Raw genomic sequence first — 24,015 nt, forward strand, 5'->3', positions numbered from 1 at the left:
ACAGTGAATGGTAGGACACTGAGGAATGTGGTAGAATAAAAAGATCTGGGAATACAGGTCCATAATTCATTGAAAATGGCGTCACAGGTAGACAGGGTAATAAAGAAAGCTTTTGGCATATTATTCTTCATAAATCAAAGTACTGAGTACAGGAGATGGGATGTTTTGTTGAAGTTGTGTGAGACATTGTTGAGGTCTAGTTATGATGACCTACAGGAAAGATGGAAATAAGGTTGAAAGAGTACAGAGAACATTTTGCACGGACGTTGCCATATCTGGAAGACCTGAATTATAACGAAAGTTTGAATGGATTGGGATTGTGATCCTTGGAACGCGGAAAATTGAGAGGAGCTTTGATAGAGGTATATAAATTTATGGGGGGTATAAATCGGCAAAATGTAAGCTAGCATGTTCGACTGACAATATGTGGGACTACAACGAGAGGCCATGGTGAACTTTTTAAAGGGAATATATTGGGAAAATCCTTCACTCAGATGTTTGTCATTGTGTGAAACAAGCTGCCAGCACAAGTGACGCATGTAAGCTCGACTTCAACGTTTAAGAGAAGTTTGGATAAGTACATCGATGGAGGTCAGTGGGAGTAGGCCTGATGCTGTGCAGTACTTTTCTATGACTCCAGCTTCAGAATGTGGGAAGAAACTGGAGCATCCAGAAGAAACCCGCACGGCCACAAGAGACAGTACAATCTCCTTACGGACTGGAAGCGGGAATTGAACCTAGATCACTGATGCTGAAAAACTGTACGCTCACCGCAACTCTAGCATGTCGTCCTAACCGTGGAAGAACTTCTCGACTCTTCCACTCTCAGACAATCTGGGGCTATCTGCTGTGTCAGCAGCCAGCATTGTTGGAATTCACAACACATCAGCAGACTGCCAGCAATGTCTGTGTTTCTTGGGCAGCAGGACCTTGCTGGATGTAAATGCCTAGGTGACTCTTACGCATACTGAACTGAGTTATTTGCACAACATGTCAGGAATGGTCTGAAGTGTAGCTTCAACTCAGAATACCAATTGACTGATAGTGATTTCCAGTCATGACCACCCCTTTCCACAAACACTGACAGCTGGGCTCCTAGTTTCAGCAATCTGTGAACAATTGCTGTTCAGCTTCATTTCTGTCAAGTAATCAGTTTCAATCATTTATTTCATCACTCACCCCTCAGCTGCGATGGTAACTCACAAAAGCCTCGGCTGACATTCATGTGTTCATATGGATCAGGACCTGTTGACATCGAAAAACTTTCATGGAATTGGGTGCCAAGTGCATTGTTAAATATGGAAAGTTTCAATCTGATTTAGGGCAGAGTGTGTTATTTCACTGTACCGAGTTCCTGGATTTCCATCAGTATTTTGTCCAACTTTGGTAACTCCTTCCTCATTTCCACAAAGGATTCCCACATCACCCTCTGGGCCTGGGCGCCTTTTTCCATCACCAGACTGAGGAAGAGTTTGGAACTCTCTTCCTGGTTTCTCCTCTCAACGAGCTTCGTGACTTCCTGTGAATAACAACAGTGAAGATCAGACGGAGAGACACAGAACGATGAGGAAAATATCTGCTCATTGATCGGACATTCAAATAGTCTCTTTGCCCAAGGACACCGGGGCAACCACTGGTCTGTCTCCTGATCCATTCTGCAAATCTATGGGTTCATACAATGGAACCAAAACACGAACTAAAGGTAATAACAAGTTAATATTATTGTTGCAGAGTGAAGTAATCTCCTTTGCACATTCCTTTATAATGCCTGTGGACCTGTGACATGTTTTTTTTTGGTGATGGCAATGTGAGATAGACGTTTGCCATTAACCCGTAGACTATGCCTCGTAACAACTCTACTGCTGCTGCACAATGCATTGTCTCATGGACAAAGAGCTTCGCGGCGCTCTCCGGTCTGGTTCTGTCTCTTTCAGTATGATGAAAGTGACATGACATGGATGTGATCAGTGAGAACATTTCTTACCCACAAGCACTCGGGGTGATGACCTCTATTGGCAGATACCACAGTTGAAAAGTTGACTATGTTTGATTATATTGGATTGTGTCTTGACTAGTCTCTGGGACAACTCGGCAAATTCCTACTGTTCTAAAGGATCCTCCCAGGTGACCAGGCTGATGTGTCCTGATCTAAAGTGAATCCTTTGAGTTAGTTATCAGGTTCTATATGATGAGTACATTCGTACTGTCCTGGAAAAATGGAGCTGGTGAGACAGCAAAGAAAACTTCAGCAACTCTACAGTTCACACTTTTCTATATTACGAATATTGCAAAGCCTTTCACTTGCAAGTTGTTATTTTTGAACCGACCTGGTGTATGTGTGGTGCTGTGGGGGAATTCGGCAAACTGGAGTCTCTAGTGTACACATCCGCCACGGTCATTGCTAATTCGAACTTGGGGCCAGATTGAAGTGGCAGGGAATGGGCCCGAAAGCGAAGAATTAGCCAATGTTTTGTCGATTTCAGTGCCAGACCAGATCGAAAACTTTCTGATGTTGCAGCTGCGAGGGGCAAGCCGGTGTTTAGTTCACTGATTCTCGAAATTTACTCACATCTGCGGGTCTGGTCTGGGATCAAGGACCGGCTGCAACAGTGAATCTGGCTTGGGTGACTGTGAACTCACTTTCCACTTTGGTGTTCTCTGCAGTTCATATTCTGGGTAATAATTGTTTACTTTTAATGTTCGGATGATCTATTTTGTTTTTCAAACATTGGGTGTTTGGCAGTCTCTGTTATGTGAGTTTTTTTAAAGAATACGTCCTATCGTGTTTCTTCAATGTCTGTAAGAAAGCGAATCTCAAGGTGGTATACTGTATACATACTTTGATAATGAGCGTTGTTTGAAGCTATGAAATGTTGAAGATAATTTGAGCAACACATGATAGGAAAGATTTAGGGCGACTTGGCCAATTTTCCTGCTGTGTGATTCTAATGCGAGGACCACGACACATTACCGAAATTCCAGGCACCTGGCTTCGTACGGGAGTGATGTGACCATATCGATGTCGTGGCCAGGTGTCTTTCCACACATGGCAGCAGGGAACTGGACATCTACATCGTCCATGAGGAGAAATGAAATTAATCCGAATGTGACCAAAGATCTTCATGGGTATTTTAATCGGGTTTTTATTTCTGCTGCTGATTCACTGAATCGCATTTCTCTCACCAGTGTGTTAAGTTCAGCATGTTTGTACTGATGAATTAAGTTTGAAACTGCAGTTAGCCCTGATGCAAATGTTTTGGACCCAATTTGTTCAGTGATCAATATCATCACTGCAGTGTAGAGAAACAAGAGGATGAGCTAGACTGACTGTTGTCTCTCATCCCTCTTTTCACCAAAATGAACTGTATCCCAACCATTTTTCCCACTCACCTCGTGTTCCCGTTTGCTGAATTGTCCTTCCTGTCTCAAAGTCAAGCTGAGTCCTTCTACCCGCTCCTCAATCGCAGGTTTCAGTCTCTCTCGGTAGAAAATGGTCATGTTGCGCAGTTGATAATCTTCACACTGTGTCAGGAGATCTGAGATCGTAGAATTGGGATCTGGGAATCGAAATATAAAAACACTGTACAGTACTCTGCAACGTGGAGTGGAGTGCGAGTTGGTAAATCTGACGGAGAGAAAAGTATATTGGAAAAGAGCGTGCACCGCAGGAGGGGCGTGGGATCCATGGCAGAGATGGCGGGAGGGAAGTGAGACAGGTAGCAGAATAGAAGTGCCTGGGGTCGGCTGTAGTAAGGGTACGGATACATCCAGCCCTAAGAACCGAGGCAAGGTAATTTGGTTCCAAACAATTGGCTTATTGATCATTACTAATGTCTCTCTGGTGTTCTTTCCCTACACTTTTCCAAACAATTCCCCTCTCTCTGCCCCCTTCGCCCTTTCAGTCCACAATAAAGACGCGTATCAGAATCAGATTTATTATCACTCACACATTTAACTTTTTTTTTTTGTTTTGCAGCTGCAGTACCATTCATTACATAACATTACTACAGTATTGCGCAAAAGCATTAGGGACATATATATAGGTAGGGTGCCAAGAGTTTTGCGCAGTTCCGTATGTAGGCCCCACATTCGCCCAATCCACCATGAGCTGCACGGAACAGCATTGCCGTTCGCCCCACACGCATCATCGCTTCAGTTATACTTTTTCCTTCCTTCTACTAAAGCTGTCATTGCCACCACAATGATGAGGAAGCGGGTGTAAAATATTGCAATCCCCCCTCCTCTCCAAAATGTAACAATGTTCAGTGTTAGTAATTACAGTGGGATTGCAATATTGTCAACTTTCCTGTCGAGTATGTGCTCTTGGATTATTTATTTATATAGCATCCAGCCAGACCTCTAATCTGCTCATTCCTGGGATGTGAACGCCATTTACAAAACTGCCAGCTGTGGTGTACCTCATTGCAGAGGGAGGGGATGCCTTCATTTTAGAGAGCAGGTAAAAATCGACTGGATTAGGTCTGGTGTCATGCTCAGACACAGAGTGACAAGTTGGGGTGCTGATCCTTGAGTGGGCTATATGAACAAATTTGGTTCTCGAGATTACGGACACTGTCCTATCAGCATTTTGTTTTATCACAGCACATCACTATTCCAGAATCTCTGGTAAGATTCGAACCTACATTACGCTCAATGTCTATGGGGCTGCACAGACAAGCAATGCCATCATACCTGGTATTTAAAACTCTGCATATTTTTCTCCTCCTTTCAGCTGTCAGTTTTCTCCTTTGGCCTGTGTGTCTCCCTGGTCCTAATGTGCCTCGATATCAAAATGGTCACCAGTCTTCTCATGAATATTGCCTGATGTATTTCAACATAAGAAGAGAAGGCAGGTGTATTGGGTGGAGTGGGATCCTGGATCAGCCATAATGGAATGGCCTAATTCTGCTCTTATGTTTCATGGTCTCATGACCTACCCAGGAATTTTAATCTTGAGTTGCAGGTGGTGGAAAGCACTTTACTAGGCAGATAGTGGAGTGGTTGTGCAAAAAAATATTGCAAGGCCTACATAGAAAGTCAGGGACAGTAAGATTAGGCAAAATGGGAATACTGTTCAGAGTTGCGTGTATATTAGTGCAGGGAATATTGTTCGTAAGGCGTTTAAGCTCAGTGCGTGGATCATAATGTGGAATTATGAAATTGCAGCCATTAATGAGAATTGTATGCAGGAGAGGCAGGACTGGAAACTTAATGTCCCAGATTTCCATTGTTTTAGACTTGGCAGAGTAGGAGGGAATAAAGAGTGAGGTGTGGTATCACTAAACAGGGAAGGTGTCGTGCAAAAGTTCAGACAGGGCAGACTGGACAGCTGGCCTACTGAGGCATGGACTATATTCGCCAAAGTGCTGTAGTGCTCCATGATTAACTACATTTTTGACCTGTACCCTGGAGAATACTCGAGTTATTCCGATGATTACGGATTCCAAATCCTTATTTGTCTCCTTTAGCACTGCCTGACCTGCACATCATCATCACTCCAGTCTGGGTGACCGCCTATTGCTAGGCGAATTTCACAGGAAACCTCTCTTCCCAGTCAGTACATTAATGCACACCAGAGTCCTCAGTGAATCCATTCCCTCTCCAGATTTCCTTAGAATCATTCAGCGCTACAGCCCAGAAACAGACACTTCGGCCGAAATCTTAATCTGTCTAGTTCCATCGACCTGCAGCTAGAACAACGCCCTCCATGTCCTTCCCAGTCATGTACATATACTGAATTTGTCATGGCTCGGTCCATGAAGTCCATATTCCGATTCACGGTCCGGTCCATCGACCCTTGCTCCAGGTTTTCCTGTCTACCCTGTTTCTGTTCTTGTTGAGCTCTAATTGAGGCAGCTGATGCTCGTTGGGGCTGGCTGCATGAATATCTTCAGAGACCAGGGTGTGTCTGCTGGATTGTTCTTGTCCTTACTCCTTGTATCCCTTTCTCTGCCTGTTTCCTCGCCTGAAGCCTTGCCGGTAACTCTCACCTCGTCTCGCCTTCAGTCTTGTCCTGGAGCCACCCCGTACCTAGCTCCATTCCTGTCCCTTGCCTCCGTCGGGTAAGCCAGGCCGTCTCGCCATTACCTGTGGTTAGTTCTGTCCCTTGCCTCCGTCGGGTGGTGATCCGCGTCCTGCCCAGGAATACCGTGCCCTGCCCAGGAGTAGCCTCCTGCCAAGCCTCACCTCAAGTCTCTAGCCTGAAGACTCCAGCCTCGTCTTGCCTGCCAGCCAGGACTCGTCCTTGCCTAGTTCTGGGATCCAAGCCAGAGGCAAGACCCAGGTACTGGGGCTTTGTCCTGTCTTGGCTCGGAGTCCAAGCCCGGGCTCCTAACTCTCTTGACCAGTCCTATTCTGGGTTCCCGGTTTTTGTGTCCATGTCCTTGCCCTCACCCTGCATTCTAGTCCTGTCCCTAGTACTTCAGTGCCTCTGTCTTGCACTTGGGTCCGTTCCCAGCCATCGCCTTATGACAGAATTCCCTTAAATGCTGAAATTGTGTCGGCATCCACCACATCCGCAGGCACCATTTTCCACACTCTAGCCACAGTTTGATTGAAGATAATCCGCTTATTCCTCTTCAACATTGCACCATTCACCCTTAACTCATGATCTCTTCTTCCAGTCAAGGCATAATTTTATATAGCTCTATCAAATCTCCTTTTGTTTTCCTGCACTCTAGGAAATGAAGACCACCCTCACACCAACCTCTGAGTGAAGATGATCCTCTTCTTGTTCCCTTTAAACATTTCTTTACTACTTTACTGTCACCAAACAATTGATATTAGAGCGCACAATCATCACAGCGATATTTGATCCTGCGCTTCACGCTCTCTGGAGTACAAATTGATAGTAAATAGTAAAAATTTTAATTATATATCATAAATAAAAAATTTAATTATATATCATAAATAGAAAATAGAAAAGGGAAAGTAAGGTAGTGCGCAAAAAAAAAAAAAAAAACAAGAGGCAGGGCCGGATATTTGGATGGTACGGCCCAGATCCGGATCAGGATCTGTTCAGCAGTCTTATCACAGTTGGAACGAAGCTATTCACAAATCTGGCCATACAAGTCTTCAAGCTCCTGAGCCTTCTCCCGGAGGGAAGAGGGACAAAAAGTGTGTTGGTTGGGTGGGTCGTGTCCTTGATTATCCTGGCAGCACTGCTCCGACAGCGTGCGGTGTAAAGTGAGTCCACGGACGGAAGATTGGTTTGTGTGATGTGCTGCGCCGTGTTCACGATCTTCTGCAGCTTCTTCCTGTCCTGAACAGGGCAACTTCCATACCAGGTTGTGACGCACCCTAGAAGAATGCTTTCTACGGTGCATCTATAAAAGTTAGTGAGGGTTTTCACCATTAATTCTTAATTCATGAACTAATTCCAGTATATACTCCTCATAATTTTCTATAGCTCTGTCTAGTCTTCTCATTCTATTTTGGTTTGGGTAATAAAGTCCGAACCTATTCAACCTTTCCCAACAATTCAGGTCCTCAAATCTCGGCAATATCCTTGTATTTTTTTTCTGCACTTTTGCAATCTTGTTGATGTATTTCCTGTACGTCAGTGAAGAGAATTGCACACAGCGCTCCAAATTAGTCCGCAATGAATAGAATTTCATCTTAATATCTGAACTCATGTAACACAATACCTTGATTTCTGGTGGCCAATGTGAAAAAGTTTTCATTATGACCTTTTCTACTTGTGATAGCACTTACAAGGTTCTGTTTATCTGTATTCTCATATTCCCCTGTTCTATAGCATTCTGCAGTACCCCAAAATTTCGCTGTGTAATCCTATACTGGCTTGCCTTTGCAAAATACAACACCTCACACATCTCTGCATGAAATTCCACCTGCGATTTTAAAACAAATGTCTTATGGTCCAAATCCCGCTGGAAAAATTGACGGATTTTTTTTTTTTCCCCCTGCTTATGTACCACCAGCCTCGGCGTCGTCTGTAAGCTTATTGATCCACTTGACCACGTCATCATCCAGATTGTTAATATAGATGCAAACAACAACAGACCCTAGACCAGTCCTTGAGGCAGACAACAAGTTACCGGCCACCAGTCCGAGAGCCAACTCTCTACCACCAGTCTTTGGCTCCTGCCACAAATCCAATGTCTAATCCAATTTATTATCACATTCTGAACGCCAAATGACTGAAACTTCTCGACTAAACTCCCATGCAGGATCTTCTCAAAGGGCTTGCCAAGATTTACTGCCTTTCCTCTATCAACCTTCATAGTATATTCCTTGATTACTCTATAAGACTGGATAGACATAACATACTACCACACAACCATGTTGAATATCCTTAAGCAGTCCCTGTCTATAAAAATTCTAACACTTAAAGTACTTCCAATAACTTTCCCAGTATTGATGGCACGTCCATCATAGTTACTCAGATTATCTTTAGAGCCTTTCTCAAACAACAGAACAGCAGGGGCGCCGCTGTAGCACAGCCGTTAGTTCGACACTATTGCTGCTCAGGGCATCTTAATTTGGAGTTCAATTCTGGTGTCCTCGCTGAGCACATTTGTATGTTCCAACTCATGTGGCGACTGTTTTCTCCGGATGTTCCGGTTTCCTCTCACAATCCAAAAACGTACCGGTGGTTAGTTTGATTAGTCGTTGCAATTTTACCCCCGAATTACATTAGGTTAAATCGGTGGGCTGCTCCATGGCACCGCTCGGTTGATTAAGGAAAGTTATTTGAACACATTTGACAATCTCTATCTCAGTCATCACATTTACAAGCATGGCAGTCCCAGTTACTGTCCATAAAATCTCTCAAGCAGTGATTATAATAAACATGTATATGTTATCCCTATATTTCTCAGCCCTTACGTCTTCCCTGTATTCCTATGAATTACGGGCCCAGGCATTAAATCTGGAACTGATGTTAAGGCAACATTTAACTTTGTTAGTATTCTGTAACGCACCTGTGTCCTGTCCCGCTTTGGAGCTCACTGGATCCTCATGCATATTCATACCTCCAGCCATGGTGGGGTTGGGGTTTTCAACATCCTGGCTCTCTGCAATAAACAGAATGAGGATTAGGTGATTTCCAATGACAGTAAGACACTGCTTTCTGTTCTGCTCTTTCCTCATCTGCAAACTGCTCTCTGTCTGTGAGGTAAATCATCACGTACATACTGACAATCTATCCAAACCCATTTACTTACCGCTTGTACAATTCCTGCAATGCCTTGGCGATTTTATTCATATCCGAAACAGAATCAGAGGAGAGGTTTAATAACACTGGCATATGTCGTGAACTGGTTAACTTTGTGGTATCGGTGTAATGCATAATATAGATAGAAAAACAACATTGAACTATAGTCTATATATCTGAAATTTATAGTAATTCCAGTCGGATTTCAATATTGCCAACGTTCCCGTCGAGTATGTGCTCTTGGGTTATTTACTATTATAGCATCCAGCCAGACCTCTAATCTGCTCATTCCTAGGATGTGAACACCATTTACAAAACTTCCAGCTGTTGTGTCCTTCATTCTAGAGGGATGGAATGCCGTCATTTTAAAGAATGGGTAAAAATCGGGTGGATTAAGGTAGGCGTCGTGCTTAGACACAGAGTAACAAGTTCAGGTCGTGATACTTCAGTGGGTTATATGAACAAATTTTGTTGTCAGGATTACGGACATTGGCTGTTCACCAATTTATGTTATCACTTCACATCACTATTCCAGAATCTCTGGTGAGATTTGAACCTGCATTCTGCTCAATGTCTATGGGACTGCACAGACAAGCAATGCCACCAAATGTGGTATATAAAACCCTGCATGTTCTTCTTCTTTCAACTGCCAGTTTACTCCTTTGGCCTGTGTGTCTCTCTGGTCCTGATGTGCCTTGATCCCAAAATGGTCACCAATCTTCGCATGGAAATTGCCTGATGTATCTCAACACAAGAGAGAAGGCAGGTGTATTGGGGTGAGTGGGATCCTGGGTCAGCCAAATGGAATGGCGGAGTAGTCTCGATGGGCTAAATGGCCTAAATCTGCTCCTATGATTTATGGTCTCACAACCTACCCAGGCATTTTAATCTAGAGTTGCAGGTGATGGAAAGCATTTTACTATGCAGATAGTGGAGAGGTTGCACGAAAAATAAATGTTGCAAGGCCTACATATTAAGTCAGGAACGGTAAGATTAAGCAAGATGGGAATACTGTTTGGAATTACGTGCATATTAGTGAAGGGAATTTATTAACGACGTGGATGTGGGGTAGATGGGTGGGTTGGCAAGTTTGCAGATGACAAAGGTTGGTCGTGTTGTGGATAGTGTAGAGAATTGTCGAAGATCACAGAGAGGCATTGATAGGTTGCAGACATGGGCTAAGAAGTGGCAGATGGAGTTCAACCCGGAGAAGTGTGAGGCGGTACACTTTGGAACGACAAACTCCAAGGTAGAGTACAAAGTAAATGGTAGGATACTTGGTTATGTGGAGGAGCAGAGGAATCTGGGAGTACGTGTACACAGATCCCAGATAGTTGCCTCCACGTAGATAAGGTAGTTAAGAAAGCTTATGGGGTGTTAGCCTTCATAAATCGAGGGATAGAGTTTAAAAGTCGCGAGGTAATGATGCAGCTCTATAAAACTCTGGTTAGGCCACACTTCGAGTACTGTGTCCAGTTCTGTTCGCCTCACTAAAGGAAGGATGTGGAAGTATTGGAAAGGATACAGTGGAGATTTACCATGGTGCTGCCTCGTTTACAGAGTATGCATTATAATCAGAGATTAAGGAAGCTAGGGCTTTACTCTTTGGAGAGAAGGAGGATGAGAGGAGACATGATAGAGGTGTACAAGATAATAAGAGGAGTAATCGAGTGGATAGCCAGCGCATCTTCTCCAGGGCAGCACTGCTCAGTACAAGATGAGATGGTTTTAAGCTGGGAAGTTCAAGCTGGATATTAGAGGAAGATATTTTACTCAGAGTGTGGTTGGTGAGTGGAATGCGAGGAGTCAGTGGTGGAGGCAGATGTACTAGTGAACGTTAGGAGACTACTAGACAGGTACATGGAGGAATTTAAAGTGGGGGTTATATGGGAGGCAGGGTTTAAGGGTCAGCACAACATTGTGGGCCGAAGGACCTGTACTGAGATGTACTATTCTATGTTCTATGGTCTATGGAATACTGCTCGTAAGGTGGATAAGCTCAGAGCATGGATCATCATGTGGAATTATGAATCTGCAGCCATTAGTGACATTTGATGTCCCAGATTTCCATTGTTTTCAACATGGCAGAGTAAGGGAATAAAGAATAAAGGTGTGGTATTCCTAAACAGGAACGTTGCCGTGCAAAATCTCAGACATGGCAGACTGGACTTCTTCTCCTTTAGCACTGTCTGGACTGCACATCACCATCACTCCAGACTGGGTGAACTCTTGTTGCTGGGTCGATTTGTCAGGAAATCTCTCTTCCCAGTCACTACGTTAATGAACACCAGAGTCTTCAGTGAATCTATTCCCTCGCCAGGCATTTCTTAGAATCATTGAACACCACAGAACAGAAACAGACTCTTCGGCCGAAATATTAATCTGTCTAGTCCCATCGACCTGCAATCAGAACATAGCCCTCCATGTCCTTCCCATTCATGTACCTATATTTTCTTAAAAGTTGAAATCGTACCGGCCACCACCACTTCCGCAGGCACCGTGTTCCACACTCTCGCCAAAGTCTGAGTGAAGATAATCTCCTTGTTGTTCCTCTTAAACATTTTACCATTCATCCTTAAATCATCATCTCTTCTTCCAGTGTAGGCGCAATTTTATATAGCTCTATCAAATCTCCTTTCATTCTCCTGTACTCTAGGAAATAAAGACTATATTCACACCAACCTCTGAGTGAAGTTGATCCTCTTTTTCTTCCCTTTAAACATTTCACCATCAATCGTTAATTCATGAACTAATTCCAGTCTACACTCCTCAGTATCTTCTATAGCCCTATCTAATCTCCTGGCATTCTTTCACTCTGCAGAATAAAACCCGAATCTATTCAATCTTTCCTGACAAATCGGGTCCTCACATCCCGGCCATACCTTTGCATTTTTTCTGCCCTCTTTTAATCTTGTTGATGTATTTCCTGTGGGTAGGTGACGAGAATTGCACGCAGTACTGCAAATTAGTCCTCAATTAAGAGAACTTCAACTTAACATCTGAACTCCTGTAACACAGTACTTTGATTTCTGAAGGCCAATGTGCCAAAAGCTTTCTTGACGACCTTATCTACCTGTGATACCACTTACAAGGTTCTGTGTATCTGTATTCTCAGATCCCTCTGTTCAATAGCATTCTTCAGTTCCCCGAACATTCGCTGTGTAATCCTACTCTGACTTGTCCTCGCAAAATGCAACACCTCACACATCTCTGCATGAAATTCCATCTGCGATATTCAGCCAAATTTCATCGGGTCCAGATCCTGCTGGAAAATTTGACGGCCTATTACCCTGCCTATGTACCACCTACCTCAGTGTCATCTGCAAGTTTTTAATCCACTTTATCGCATCATCATCCAGATCGTTTATATAGATGCAATCAACAACAGACCCTGGACCAGTCCTTGCAGCAGACAACCAGGTACCGCAAACAACAGGAATTCTGCAGATGCTGGAAATTCAAGCAACACACATCAAAGTTGCTGGTGAATGCAGCAGTCTAGGCAGCATCTCTAGGAAGAGGTACAGTCGACGTTTCAGGGGTCTCGGCCTGAAAAGTCGACTGTACCTCTTCCTAGAGATGCTGCCTGGACTGCTGCGTTCACCAGCAACTTTGAATTAGGTACCGGCCCCCAGTGCAAGAGCCAATTATCTACTACCACCCTATGGCTTCTGCCACAGCTCCAATGTCTAATCGAATTAATTATCACATTCTGAAAGCCAAGTGAGTGAACCTTCTTGACTGAACTCCCATGCAGGACCTTATAAACGCACCTGTGTCCTTTCCCTCTTTGGAGTTCGCTGGATCCCCATTCATATTCACATCTTCAGCCATGGTGGGGATGGCGTTTTCAACTTTCGGGCTCTCTGAAATAAACATACATATATATATATATATATATATATATATATATATTTGAAATAGTTCAATTAAATAGGTAGTGCAATAAAGAAATTTTAAAGGAAGTAGTGAAGTAGTGATCATGGGTTCAGTATCCATTCAGAAATCAGATGGCAGAGGGTGGGAAGCTATTGTTGAATCAGGCTTCTGTTCCTCCTTTCTGATGGTACTGGAAGCCCTGAATGATGGACGCCATCTCTTTGAAGCACTTCTCCTTGAAAATGTCCCCGATACTATGAAAGCTCGTACCCACCATGGTGCTGAATAATTTTACAACTCTCTGCAGCTACCCTTGATCCTGTGTAGTAACAACCTCCGCTATGCCAGACAGTGATGCAATCGGTTAGAATGCTTTTAGTGACATACCAAATCTCCATAAGACAATAAGACCAAAAGACAAAGGAGCAGAAGTTGACCATTCGGCCCTTCGAGTCTGCTCCACTATTTTATCATGAGCTCATTCTTCTATTTAGTCCCACTACCCCACCTCCTCAAACTCTTGATGAAATATAGCCACTGTCTTGCCTTCTTAATGGCTGCATTGATATGTTGGGTCCAGGTGAGACCCTCAGACATAGTGACAACCAGGAACTTGAAATTTCTCACTCTCTCCACTTCTGATTCCTCTACGAGGACTTGTGTGTCTTCCCTCGTTTTACCCCTTCTGAAGTCCAGAGTGAGTTATTTGGTCTTACTGAAATTCAGTGAAAAATTGTTCATGGAAAGCTGTGACACCGGCTGATACATCTCGCTCCTGAATGGCCCCTCATCTCCATCTGAAATTCTGACAACAATGATGATATCATCAGCAAATTTAAAGATGGCATTTGAGATGTGCCTAGCCACACAGTCATGGATGCAGAGAGCGTAGAGCAATGGTTAAGGCCACACCCCTGTGGTGCACCAATGTTGATTGTCAGTGAGGTGGAGATGTTACACCGCCTTTAGAATGCATTCATCTCTCTTTGAAGTTTTCATGCTTTCTTGCTTTACAACATTGAATTACAATGGATCTATTTTGGCTTTTTGACACTAATCAACTGAAGAGACTATTTCGTGACACAGTGAAACACATTTCTAAAGAAATGGTCTAAAGATACAAACGTATTACAATTATTAATCACAAAACAATTGATTGCATAATTACTCACCCTTTCAAGAAGTATTTAGTAGATGCACCTTTCACAGTAATTACAGCCTTGAATCTGCATGGATCAGTCTCTATCAGCTTTGCACATCTGAACACTGAAATTTTTCCACATTATTCTTTACGTTACTGCTGAAACTCTGTCAGATTTTATGGGGTCCATGAGTGAACAGCTCTTTTCAAGTCGAACCGCAGATTCTCAATTGCAGTGAGGTCCACACTCTGACTTGGGCACTTCAGGGCATTAACGTTGTTTTTGAACAACTTCTGAGCAATTTTAGCTTTATGCTTTGAGTCATTTTCTTGCTGGAAAACAAATCTTCTCCCAGGTCGCAGTACTCTTGCAGACTGCATCAGGTTTTCATCCAGGATTACCCTGTATTTTGCTGCATTCATTGTAACCTCTATCTTCACAAGCTTTCCAGGATCTGATGTAGTAAAGCATCCCTATAGCATGATTAACTCACCACCATGCATCACGGTAGGGATGGACTGTTTTTGATGATGTGCGGTGTGCGCCAAACACAAGATTTAGTCTGATGGCCAGAAAGTTCAATTTTCTTTTCACCAGACCATAGAACCTTCTTCCAGCTGACTTCAGTGTCTCCTACCCCACATGTCTTCTGGCAAACTGTAGCCAAGATTTCATGCCAGTTTCTTTCAACAGCAACGTTCACTTTGCCACTCTCCCATAAAGCTGTGACTGGTAAAGCACCCAGGAAATAGTTGTTGTATGCGCTGTCCCTCCCATCTCAGCCACTGAAGCTAGTAACTCCTCCAGAGTTATCATAGGACCATTGGTGCCCCCCCCCACCTCAGTGATTCACTTCTTGCACAGTCACTGTTATTGAGGACAGCCTGTTCTAGGCAGATTTACAGCTGTGCCATATTCTTTCCATTTCTTGACAATTGACTTAACTGTACTCCAGGGGATATTCAGTGACCTGGAAAAGTCCTCGTATCCATCTTCTGACTTGTGCTTTTCTACCAACTTTTCCCGGAGATCCTTGTTGTATTTATTTGTCTTCACGGTGTAGTTTTTGCAAAGATACGGACTCACCAGCAGTTGGACCTTCTATATACAGGTGTAGTTTTACTACAAACAATTGAAATACTTTGACTGTGTGACTTCTAAAATCAATTGGCTGCACGAGTGATGATTTGGTGTGTCCTATTACAGGGGATGAACACCCATGCAATCAATTATTTTGTGCTTTATATTTCTAATTAATACAGATTACTTTGTGGAGATCTGTTTTGGCTTTCACGAGAAAGTCATTTTCATGTTGATCAGTGTCAAAAAAAGCCAAATTAAATCCATTGTAAAACAATAAAACATGAAAACTTCCAAGGTGAGGGGAGTGAATATTTCATAGGCACTGCATTTCAAATCCGCACAGATTTTGGTTTTCCGGTTTGGAAATTGAGAGTGCAGTTGCAGAGAGAGATACAAATGCCTAGGTTCTCGATGTTTTCGATCAGAATTGTAGGAATGATAGTGTTAAATGCTGAGTTGTAGTTAAATAACAGAATCCTGGCATAGGTATTTGTATTGTCGAGATGATCCTTGGCCACGTGGAGATGCAATTTGATCATATCCACTGTAGGCCTATTGTGGAGATTGGCCAATTACAGAGGATCCAGGTTCTTGCTGAAGTGGGAATTGATTCCAGCCATAACTGACCTCTAAAATAATTCCCACACCATAGATATGAGCGCTCAAGGATGATAGTCGTTAAGACATCTTATCCTGCTTTTCTTGTGCGCTTGAAACAGGTGGAAACTTGCAAATGTAGCAATGAGAAATTGAAAATAAACTTGAACAGTTGGTTGACACAGGTTTTCTGAGCCCTACCAAGTATTCCATTAGGCCCTGCCGCCCATGTACTTGTTTCTCAAATGTGGTGTTCATAACAACCCACACACTTCATCCCCTCTGGCGTTCCTGATTCCAAAAACCCTCTGCCTGAGGATTTCTTCAAGTCCTCTCGAAACATCTTCCCGATTGCACTAAATGAGGGGTTCAGAACCTTTATTATGCAATGGACCACTAACATTAACCGAGGCGTCTATGGACTCCCAGTTGGGACCCTTACCCACGTACTCAACTCGGTCCTTCTACTCTTCCCAAGTTGGCTGTCGCAACGTATACATTTGTGTCTGACAGCAACTTTGAATCTTGAAAGGGGTGAGACTGCATGATCCCAGTGACCGTACACAAACTGAGATATGGGTACTCAGGAGAATGATTACAGCATAGGAGATGGAAGTACAGGAGTTATATTTTAACTTTAGTAATACTCTGGAGGCAATTAATGAGATTGGATTTACAGAAAGGTCCAAGTATGTTGGTAATTTAGTTACTGTTGGGATTTCACGATTTAAACTTGTCTAATGTTATTTTCTTTTGCATGGTGAATAACTTTGAATATTTATTTGTTTTAAAGTCTCGGAGTTTTTTCAATGTTCTCGAATTGTAACTGAAACTGTTTAACCCTTAGGAACAAGAGGTCTCTGACATGGTTTAAATTGTGAATATCTTGCATGCTTCAAATGTGTAAAATATGGCAACACTGAGTTTATTTGAGAGAAGAGAGTGTGAGTCTGCATTTATGTCTGTGAGAGACAGGGTCCAGAGACCATTTTCAAGAGGCTGTGCTTTTAAGACATTGCATGATGTGTTAAATTGCCGGGGGTCCCCATCCATCAGCTTTCTGTCGCTTCCTTGGTTCTCCGAAAAATGTGTGAAAGCTTGTCATGGTGGGACATGAATGTTCATTTTAAGGTTTGCAGTTACCTGCAAGGAAGAACGGTGCAAATACAGATTTTTTTTTCCTTCTTGTGATTTTTCTGGTATATTTTTCTTTTTTACACGGAAATAAGTTTAGATTAACTCTGGTCCCACAATGGCCAGGTATAATCTCAGTCGACGTGGACATTTGTGCATCTTTATTTAAGATACGGGAAGCCCACATTTCTGAGGAAAATGTGCATCTGGGGCAAATTAATCATTGCCGATAATTAAACTGGAAATTTGAAACTAACAGCTAACATTCCAACCCCTCTGTTTTTCCTTTCTCCAGCAAACCTCTTCCTGAAAATTTCTTTTTCAAGTCCTCTCGAAAGAAAATTCTCCATTACTGTAAACGGTCTGTTCACAACCTTTATTATATAATGAGCCCCTAACATTAACCGAGGAGTCTATGGATTTCAAGTTGTGGACCATGTACCTATGTACTCTGCTCACTCTTATTCCTATTCTCAAATCGGCCACCAGCAGGTATTCTGCAAATTCACCGGTAGCAGCTTGTATTTCGAGAGATTTCATTTGCAGTCCTGCCTGAGAAACAGGCTGCTCTACCAGCATCTCCCCGGGGTGGCACGCTGAGAGAGGTCTGCCCCCATCTCACGGCCCCTTTCACCCACCTTCCATTAGCCTTTCCGAGTCTAGTTTGATAATCCCATCTTCTAGGACACTATCCTACACGGGTCGCATAACGTCTCGTTGGTAGACAGCACATGCTCACAGGGTCTTACGATGTTTCATTCCAGGCACCCTGCCTTCACCGTTTCACATATTGCCCCATCCTTCTGGACGCGGACCCTACCCAGCCATGTGCTACCATAATCCCGGGACCTGACATTCAACCTACCTCCCTTTTCGGAGGATGCAACTGATCTGGACATGGTGCAGGAGGGATTTACCAGGAAAGGGACTGTAAAGTGGCATGGGTTTTAATGCAGACAAATGTGTACTTTGGAAGGATAAATATGTTGAAGTGTATGAAGAAATTGGTGAGGCCTAATCTGGATCAGAGTGTGTTGTTCTGGTCACCTAACGACAGAGAAGAAATCAACATGATTGAAAGGGTGCACAGAAAAGTTACAATGATGTTGCCAGGATTTGAAGACTTGAGTTGGAAGTTAAGGTGAATTGGTTAGGAATTTAGTTTAGGGTGGTATGGTGACATAGTAGTTAGCAGAATGCTTTACAGCCACAGTGACCTGCGTTCAACTGCTGCTGTTGTCTAAAGACTTTATACGTTTCTCTCCGTGACCACATGTTTCCGGTTTGCTCCAACATTATAAAGATGTTTGGGCTAGTAGTTTAATTAGTCACTAGCGTATAATTTGCGGCACGCACTTGTTGGGACATGCCGTAAACGAAGGGAGGAAGAAATAAATTCTATGCTATGTCCACCGGCTCCCACTCATCTATTTCAACAGCTATAATTTCTAAAAAGGTCCCACAGAGTACTGAATCATGCCTGCCCTTCGAGGAATATGATTTCACGGTCTGTTGTGCATTCCCCAATTTCAGAATTATTATTGTAAGGGGTTTCTTCTTTTATGTTACCGCTTAGGCTAATCAAAATGGCTTCTTTGTTATTTAACTGCTGAGAAAGTTCTCTAGCAGTTTGGGTTATAAAGAGTTGTATTCAGTTGCTAACCAACTGCGATAGATGTTATTCTTTCTTGTGTGTCTGTAAGCTATTGTGATGTGTGGGCTCTGGCGGAGAAGGTGAGATGGGGACCGAGACAGTGGATGCAATGCTGTGAGCTGGCCGACGAGACGGACCCCCAGCCGAAGTCCAAGGTCCAGGGTCTTTGCCAAGGAGAGGAGACGAAGATAGACTTGTGTGGAGTGTCTGGTCGACCACCGTGGTTGGTCCCAGGTGGCGGATCGAGGTGGTCGGAGGTGATTGAATGGTGGAAAGAGGACTCCGTTACTGTTGTGCACGAAGTGGTTGAACTTTGATAAGTTTGGCACCTTTTACTTTCCTTTTATATTTTATCTCTATTAATTACATAGTTCTAGTAATAGCTATAAATTATAATAATTTAATCGCATATGGTGCATTGTCTGTTATTTGGAGGGGTGGGCTGCATCACACAGCATCCACACAAACTTGACTACCCATTTGGCAGGGCCGAAGGCTGCTTCCTCTAGAGGAAAGCGAGCTGAGCGAGCCTGAAGCTTACCAGAGGGCTACATTATGAGTTCATAAGTAATACTCGAGTGACTACCAGATGCTTAATTTTAAACAATTTGAAGTCTACTAACCTGCTCCATGTTCAAAGCTTCCAGGGGGTTTCAATTTTGTGGCATCATCAACTTCCCCTTGCGGTAAGTTTTCAGGCTGAGTTTTAGTGAATATACTTCCCATTTCAGTTGTTTTGCTGCCTTCAAAATGAAAATGCAGGTTAAGGAGCAACACAACACATCACTGAAGCTCATAGAAATATTTAAACCATAAGATCTTAAGACATAGGTGTAGAATTAGGCCATTCAGCCCATCGTGCCAATCCACCCTTCTACCCCGACATCCAGGTCGTTAATAAAAATCACAAAAAGTAGAGGTCCCAGAACCAATCCTTTTTAGCCACCACTAGTCTCAACCCTCCAGTCCGAATGTACTCCCTCCACCACCACCCTCTGCTTTCTGCAGGCAAGCCAATTCTGAATCCACCTGGCCAAACTTCCCTGGATCCCATGCCTTCTAATTTTCCAAATAAGCCTACCGTGTGAAACCGTTTTAAATGCCTCACTAAAATCCATGTAGATCACATCCACGGCACCACCCTCATGTATATGTCTGGTCACCTCCTCAAAGAACTCTATCAGGCTTGTTAGACACGATCTTCCCTTCACAAAGCCATGCTGACTGTCCCTGATCAGACCATGATTCTCTAAATGCCTATAGATCCTATCCCCAAGAATCTTTTCCAACAGCTTTCCCACCACAGACGTAAGGTTTACTGGTCTATAATTACCCGGACTATCCCTACTACCTTTTCTGAACAAGGGAACAACATTCGCCTCCCTCCAATCCTCTGGTACCATTCCCGTGGACAACGAGGACATAAAGATCCCAGCCAGAGGCTCGGCAATCTCTTCCGTCGCCTCATGGAGCAGCCTGGGGAATATTCCATCAGGCCCCGGGGACTTATCCATCCTAATGTATTTTAACAACTCCAACAGCTCCTCTTCCTTAATATCAACATGCTCCAGAACATCAACCTCACTCATATTGTCCTCACCATCATCAAGTTCCCTCTCATTGGTGAATACCAAAAAGAAGTATTCATTGAGGACCTCGCTCACTTCCACAGCCTCCAGGCACATCTTCCCACCTTTATCTCTAATCTGTTGTACCTGCACTATCGGCTCTAACTGGCCTATAATTTTCTTTCTTTTGCCTTCCTCCTTTCTTAAATAGTGGATTGACATTTACAATCTTCCAGTCCTCTGGGACCATGTTGTAATCAAGTGATTCTTGAAAGATCATGACTAATGGCATCCGTCATCTCTTCTGCAACCTCTCTCAGGACTCTGGAATGTATCTATCTGGTCCAAGTGACTTATACAACTTAAGATCTTTAAGCTTGCCGAGATTTTTTTTTTTTTTTTTAAATTTGTAATAGCAATGGCACTACTTCCTGCCCCATGATGCTCTCAGACCTCTGACACACTGCTAGTGTTGTCAGCAGTAAAGGCAGATGCAAAGTAACCATTAAGTTCATCTGCCATTTATTTGTCCTCCATTACTACCTCACCAGCATCATTTTCCAGTGGTCCAATATTAACTTTCTGCAACAGTGTCCTGTCCAAATAAACAAAGGAAATATTTATTATTTTCTCAGTGTTACTCTTTAAGATATGCCCCAAGTAAGTGCTCTGCTCTGTTATTCAATGCCTCTACTGAATGGATTTGACTTCTTAAAAAAGGCATATCCTCGCCCATATGACATTGTGCAGCGTCACTTAGGGGATACTGCAAAGATTGCGTATGTCTAAACTGGAAATGTTGGCCTCAACACTAAGCAGTGTGTGTATGTAAGTGTAATGCTGTGCATCAGCCAGTGAGCACCATCCTTACTATAAAGAATGGTGAATGTGACATCATACTACAGGGATGCTTTTCATCAGCACGACTCACCATCTGGTATGGTTTGATGTGAGGATGAAAGCTGCTAAATACAGAGATTTTGTATAAAACATTAGCAAACAAACACCCTCGACACAGCCAGAAATCTGAAAGTGGGGAGGAAGATAATTTTTAAGCAGAACAACGACCCAAAGCACACTGCGGGAGCAAACATGAAGTAGCTTCAAATGTAGAAAATTGATGACTCTGAGTAGCCCAATCAGCGATCTGATCTTAACCCTATCGAACATCTCTAGCAAAATCAAAACTGCTGTCCACCGCCGCTCCCCAACTAACCTGGCACAGCTTGAGCAATTTTGCAAGGAGGAATAAAGAAATCTCACTCCATCATGTTGTGGAAAACTAATAGAGACTGTCCCAAAATATTACTATCTATAATAGCTGCAAGAGGTGTTTCACCCAAGTACTGAAGAACAGCAAGTACGTGAAGTACTGAAGGACTGAATGAATACATTTGAACGGCTAATATTACCGCTTTATTTATTTTTCATGCTTTACAATTCTCCCATGGATTTGGGTTCTGCTGTGGCAGAGAAAGAGGATGGGGTTCACAGAAAAAAAAAAACAACAAAACTTCAGCTAAATTGATTAAAATCCCTGGTTGCAATACTCATTTATGTGAATAAAGATTTTTTTTTGGTGGGTGGTGAATACTATTTCAAGTACTGTATATGCATTGCCATATATGGACCACATATATACTTTATATGCTGTATATACGATATTACTATACATATACATACTGTACATATATACATTATACTGTATATACAGTGTGCATTGATATGCAAAATAACACCCTTTTTGTAGATGTATTCGTCTGAAATAAGAAATTTTGAAAATGGAACAGGTGTTTGCTACACAGATCTCGCACCCTTGCCTTGGAACAGTTCGCCATTGTTGTGGAGCTATTCTTAATCTTAACTTAACCTGTGGAAACAGTAGGATCACAAGAGGCACCACAGCCAGAAGTGGCTGAAAACAGAGCAAATATCTCCTTGATGGCTGAACCAATGCACAGACAACTGGTTGTTGGGAAATAAAGTTCCGAAATAAATATCAGAAGCTGAAATATTCTCACCTTAATTCCCCAAGAATACTCTGATAGTGCGGATACTGTGTATCATTTTGTTACAAATAGCTCCGCCCACCGCCCCACACGGAAAACCCATAACCATGGCAACACACAATGCTGGAGGAGCTCAGGTCAGGCAGCTCTACGGATTAGTGTAAACAGTCGACGTTGCGGACAGAATCCCTTCATCAGGAGTGGAATGGAAAGGGCAAGAGGGCAGATGATTGACTGATTTGGAAGGTGGGGGTTGTTGTTCTGTGAGACTCGGTGCTCAGGGTCTGCGAGCAAGCAGCTGCCTGTCCTGTCCGTGCACATTCCTCAGAACAGGGAGCGGCCTTTCTGCTGAAATCAAATCGAACCCGTTCGACAAAACACCGTCATTCAAGCGTGAAGGAAGTTTAATATTGTAATTAACACTTTCTGCTACAGGGAAGAGCGATAGAACCAGTGACGCGATGTAAGGACATTACCCGGGGTCTCGAACCTGCAAAGTTACCAGTTACTTCGCTCCCCTGTTTGCTGCGAGTTTCCAGCATTTTGTTTTTATCTCAGACTCCTGTCATCTGTAGATGCGCTAAAAATAATTTTCAAGCTTCCTTCAAATAAATCAAACCAAAGCATTCCCATAAGCGACGTTTCGTAATATAACCGGGTTTCGACCTGTTATTCTGAGTACTTGCGTTTTAATGAGGGACAGAGAGATCGGTGACAGATCACTGCCCCGTGGGATTTCACATGTTGCTACCGGTGTGAAAGATGCCTTCAGCTCTCACTCAGTAGAAACCACCCTGGAGAGTATTTCTGGTTCAAGGTAACAACGTCGTTTCTCTTAATCCATTTGGACAATGATTGACCCGTTAACATGAATATGTCAGGACTGCCCTCTGCCACTAAATTCACTCCCGATCCCGATCAAAGCCGAGTTTCGCTGTGAACGCTGAATACTTGTACAGACTCATACACAACACTTACCTCTGATGCTGTAACCGGACGGCGTTCAGTGTGGTCCCGGGAAATCACAGACTGACTTCCCGGGTGACCGACAATGGTCCTGCACCGGTGGGCTCACCCTGTACGGAGAGTTGAGTCTGAGCTGCTGCTCCCGAGTCCGTCGGTCATTACAGATGGACAGGGCCGGGTGAGCCAGGGTAGAGCGGGACTGTCGCGGTCCGGGTCACACTAACTCTCACCGGCTCAGGACGGGTCCGACAGCGGGAGGAGGCGGGAGTGGGATCAATGTAGCAACCTTAGAGTGGAAAACAAACAGGCTGCGCTAACCATTCTGTCCGGATTTCCGTGTAAATCTCTCCTTTTTCTCTCATGCAACCAGTGGGGCGGAGTTTCTCTGTTTAACCCAGCGAATCCCAGGCTGCGAATTTGATCCATCCCAGGTCCCGAGAGGATCTGAGCTCGGCCCCGTGTGTAAACAGGACTGTCCTGCATAGGTATAGTTCCAGCTCAAACGTCCTTCTGCTGTTCAGGTACAGAGAGACGCATTTCTGCTGAAATTAAACCAAACACATTCGACTATATATTTCCACTAACTGGGGGGAAAAAAAAACTTAGAGAGATTATCGCATTTCCATCCGAACAACTATTATCACAAGAAACCCCCTCGCCCACGGTTAACAGCGCGTTTCATTTCAGGAGCAGAGGTTGTTGACCGACCCCCGCCGGAAATACTTGTTGAATTTATTTCTCTTAAAAGTCATGTATTCCAAATGGCCAGAAGTGTGACCGAAGGAGGGAGTGATGCACTCTCTGAAAA

General features: G+C 43.4%; 1 protein-coding gene across 3 annotated transcripts in view; it reads right to left on the reverse strand.

Annotated features, from left to right (window-relative positions):
• Positions 1-23,394, reverse strand: part of LOC140207624 (NACHT, LRR and PYD domains-containing protein 3-like) — a 35,910-nt gene extending 12,516 nt beyond the window's left edge. Inside the window, exons 1-7 of one of the 3 annotated variants that reach the window (XM_072276174.1) lie at positions 23,220-23,394; positions 19,288-19,407; positions 12,949-13,041; positions 8,943-9,035; positions 3,391-3,557; positions 1,348-1,519; positions 1,180-1,245 (exon numbers count right to left, since the gene is read on the reverse strand). In XM_072276174.1, the coding sequence (XP_072132275.1) occupies positions 1,180-1,245; positions 1,348-1,519; positions 3,391-3,557; positions 8,943-9,035; positions 12,949-13,041; positions 19,288-19,390 (694 nt within the window). In that variant the 5' untranslated portion in view covers positions 19,391-19,407; positions 23,220-23,394. The remainder of the gene's footprint in view (positions 1-1,179; positions 1,246-1,347; positions 1,520-3,390; positions 3,558-8,942; positions 9,036-12,948; positions 13,042-19,287; positions 19,408-23,219) is intronic. The other 2 variants (XM_072276175.1, XM_072276176.1) reach the window with 2 other exon arrangements.
• Positions 23,395-24,015: the final 621 nt, after the last annotated feature.

Source organism: Mobula birostris, chromosome 13 (assembly GCF_030028105.1).
Source record: "Mobula birostris isolate sMobBir1 chromosome 13, sMobBir1.hap1, whole genome shotgun sequence".
NCBI classification, from domain to species: Eukaryota; Metazoa; Chordata; class Chondrichthyes; order Myliobatiformes; family Myliobatidae; genus Mobula; species Mobula birostris.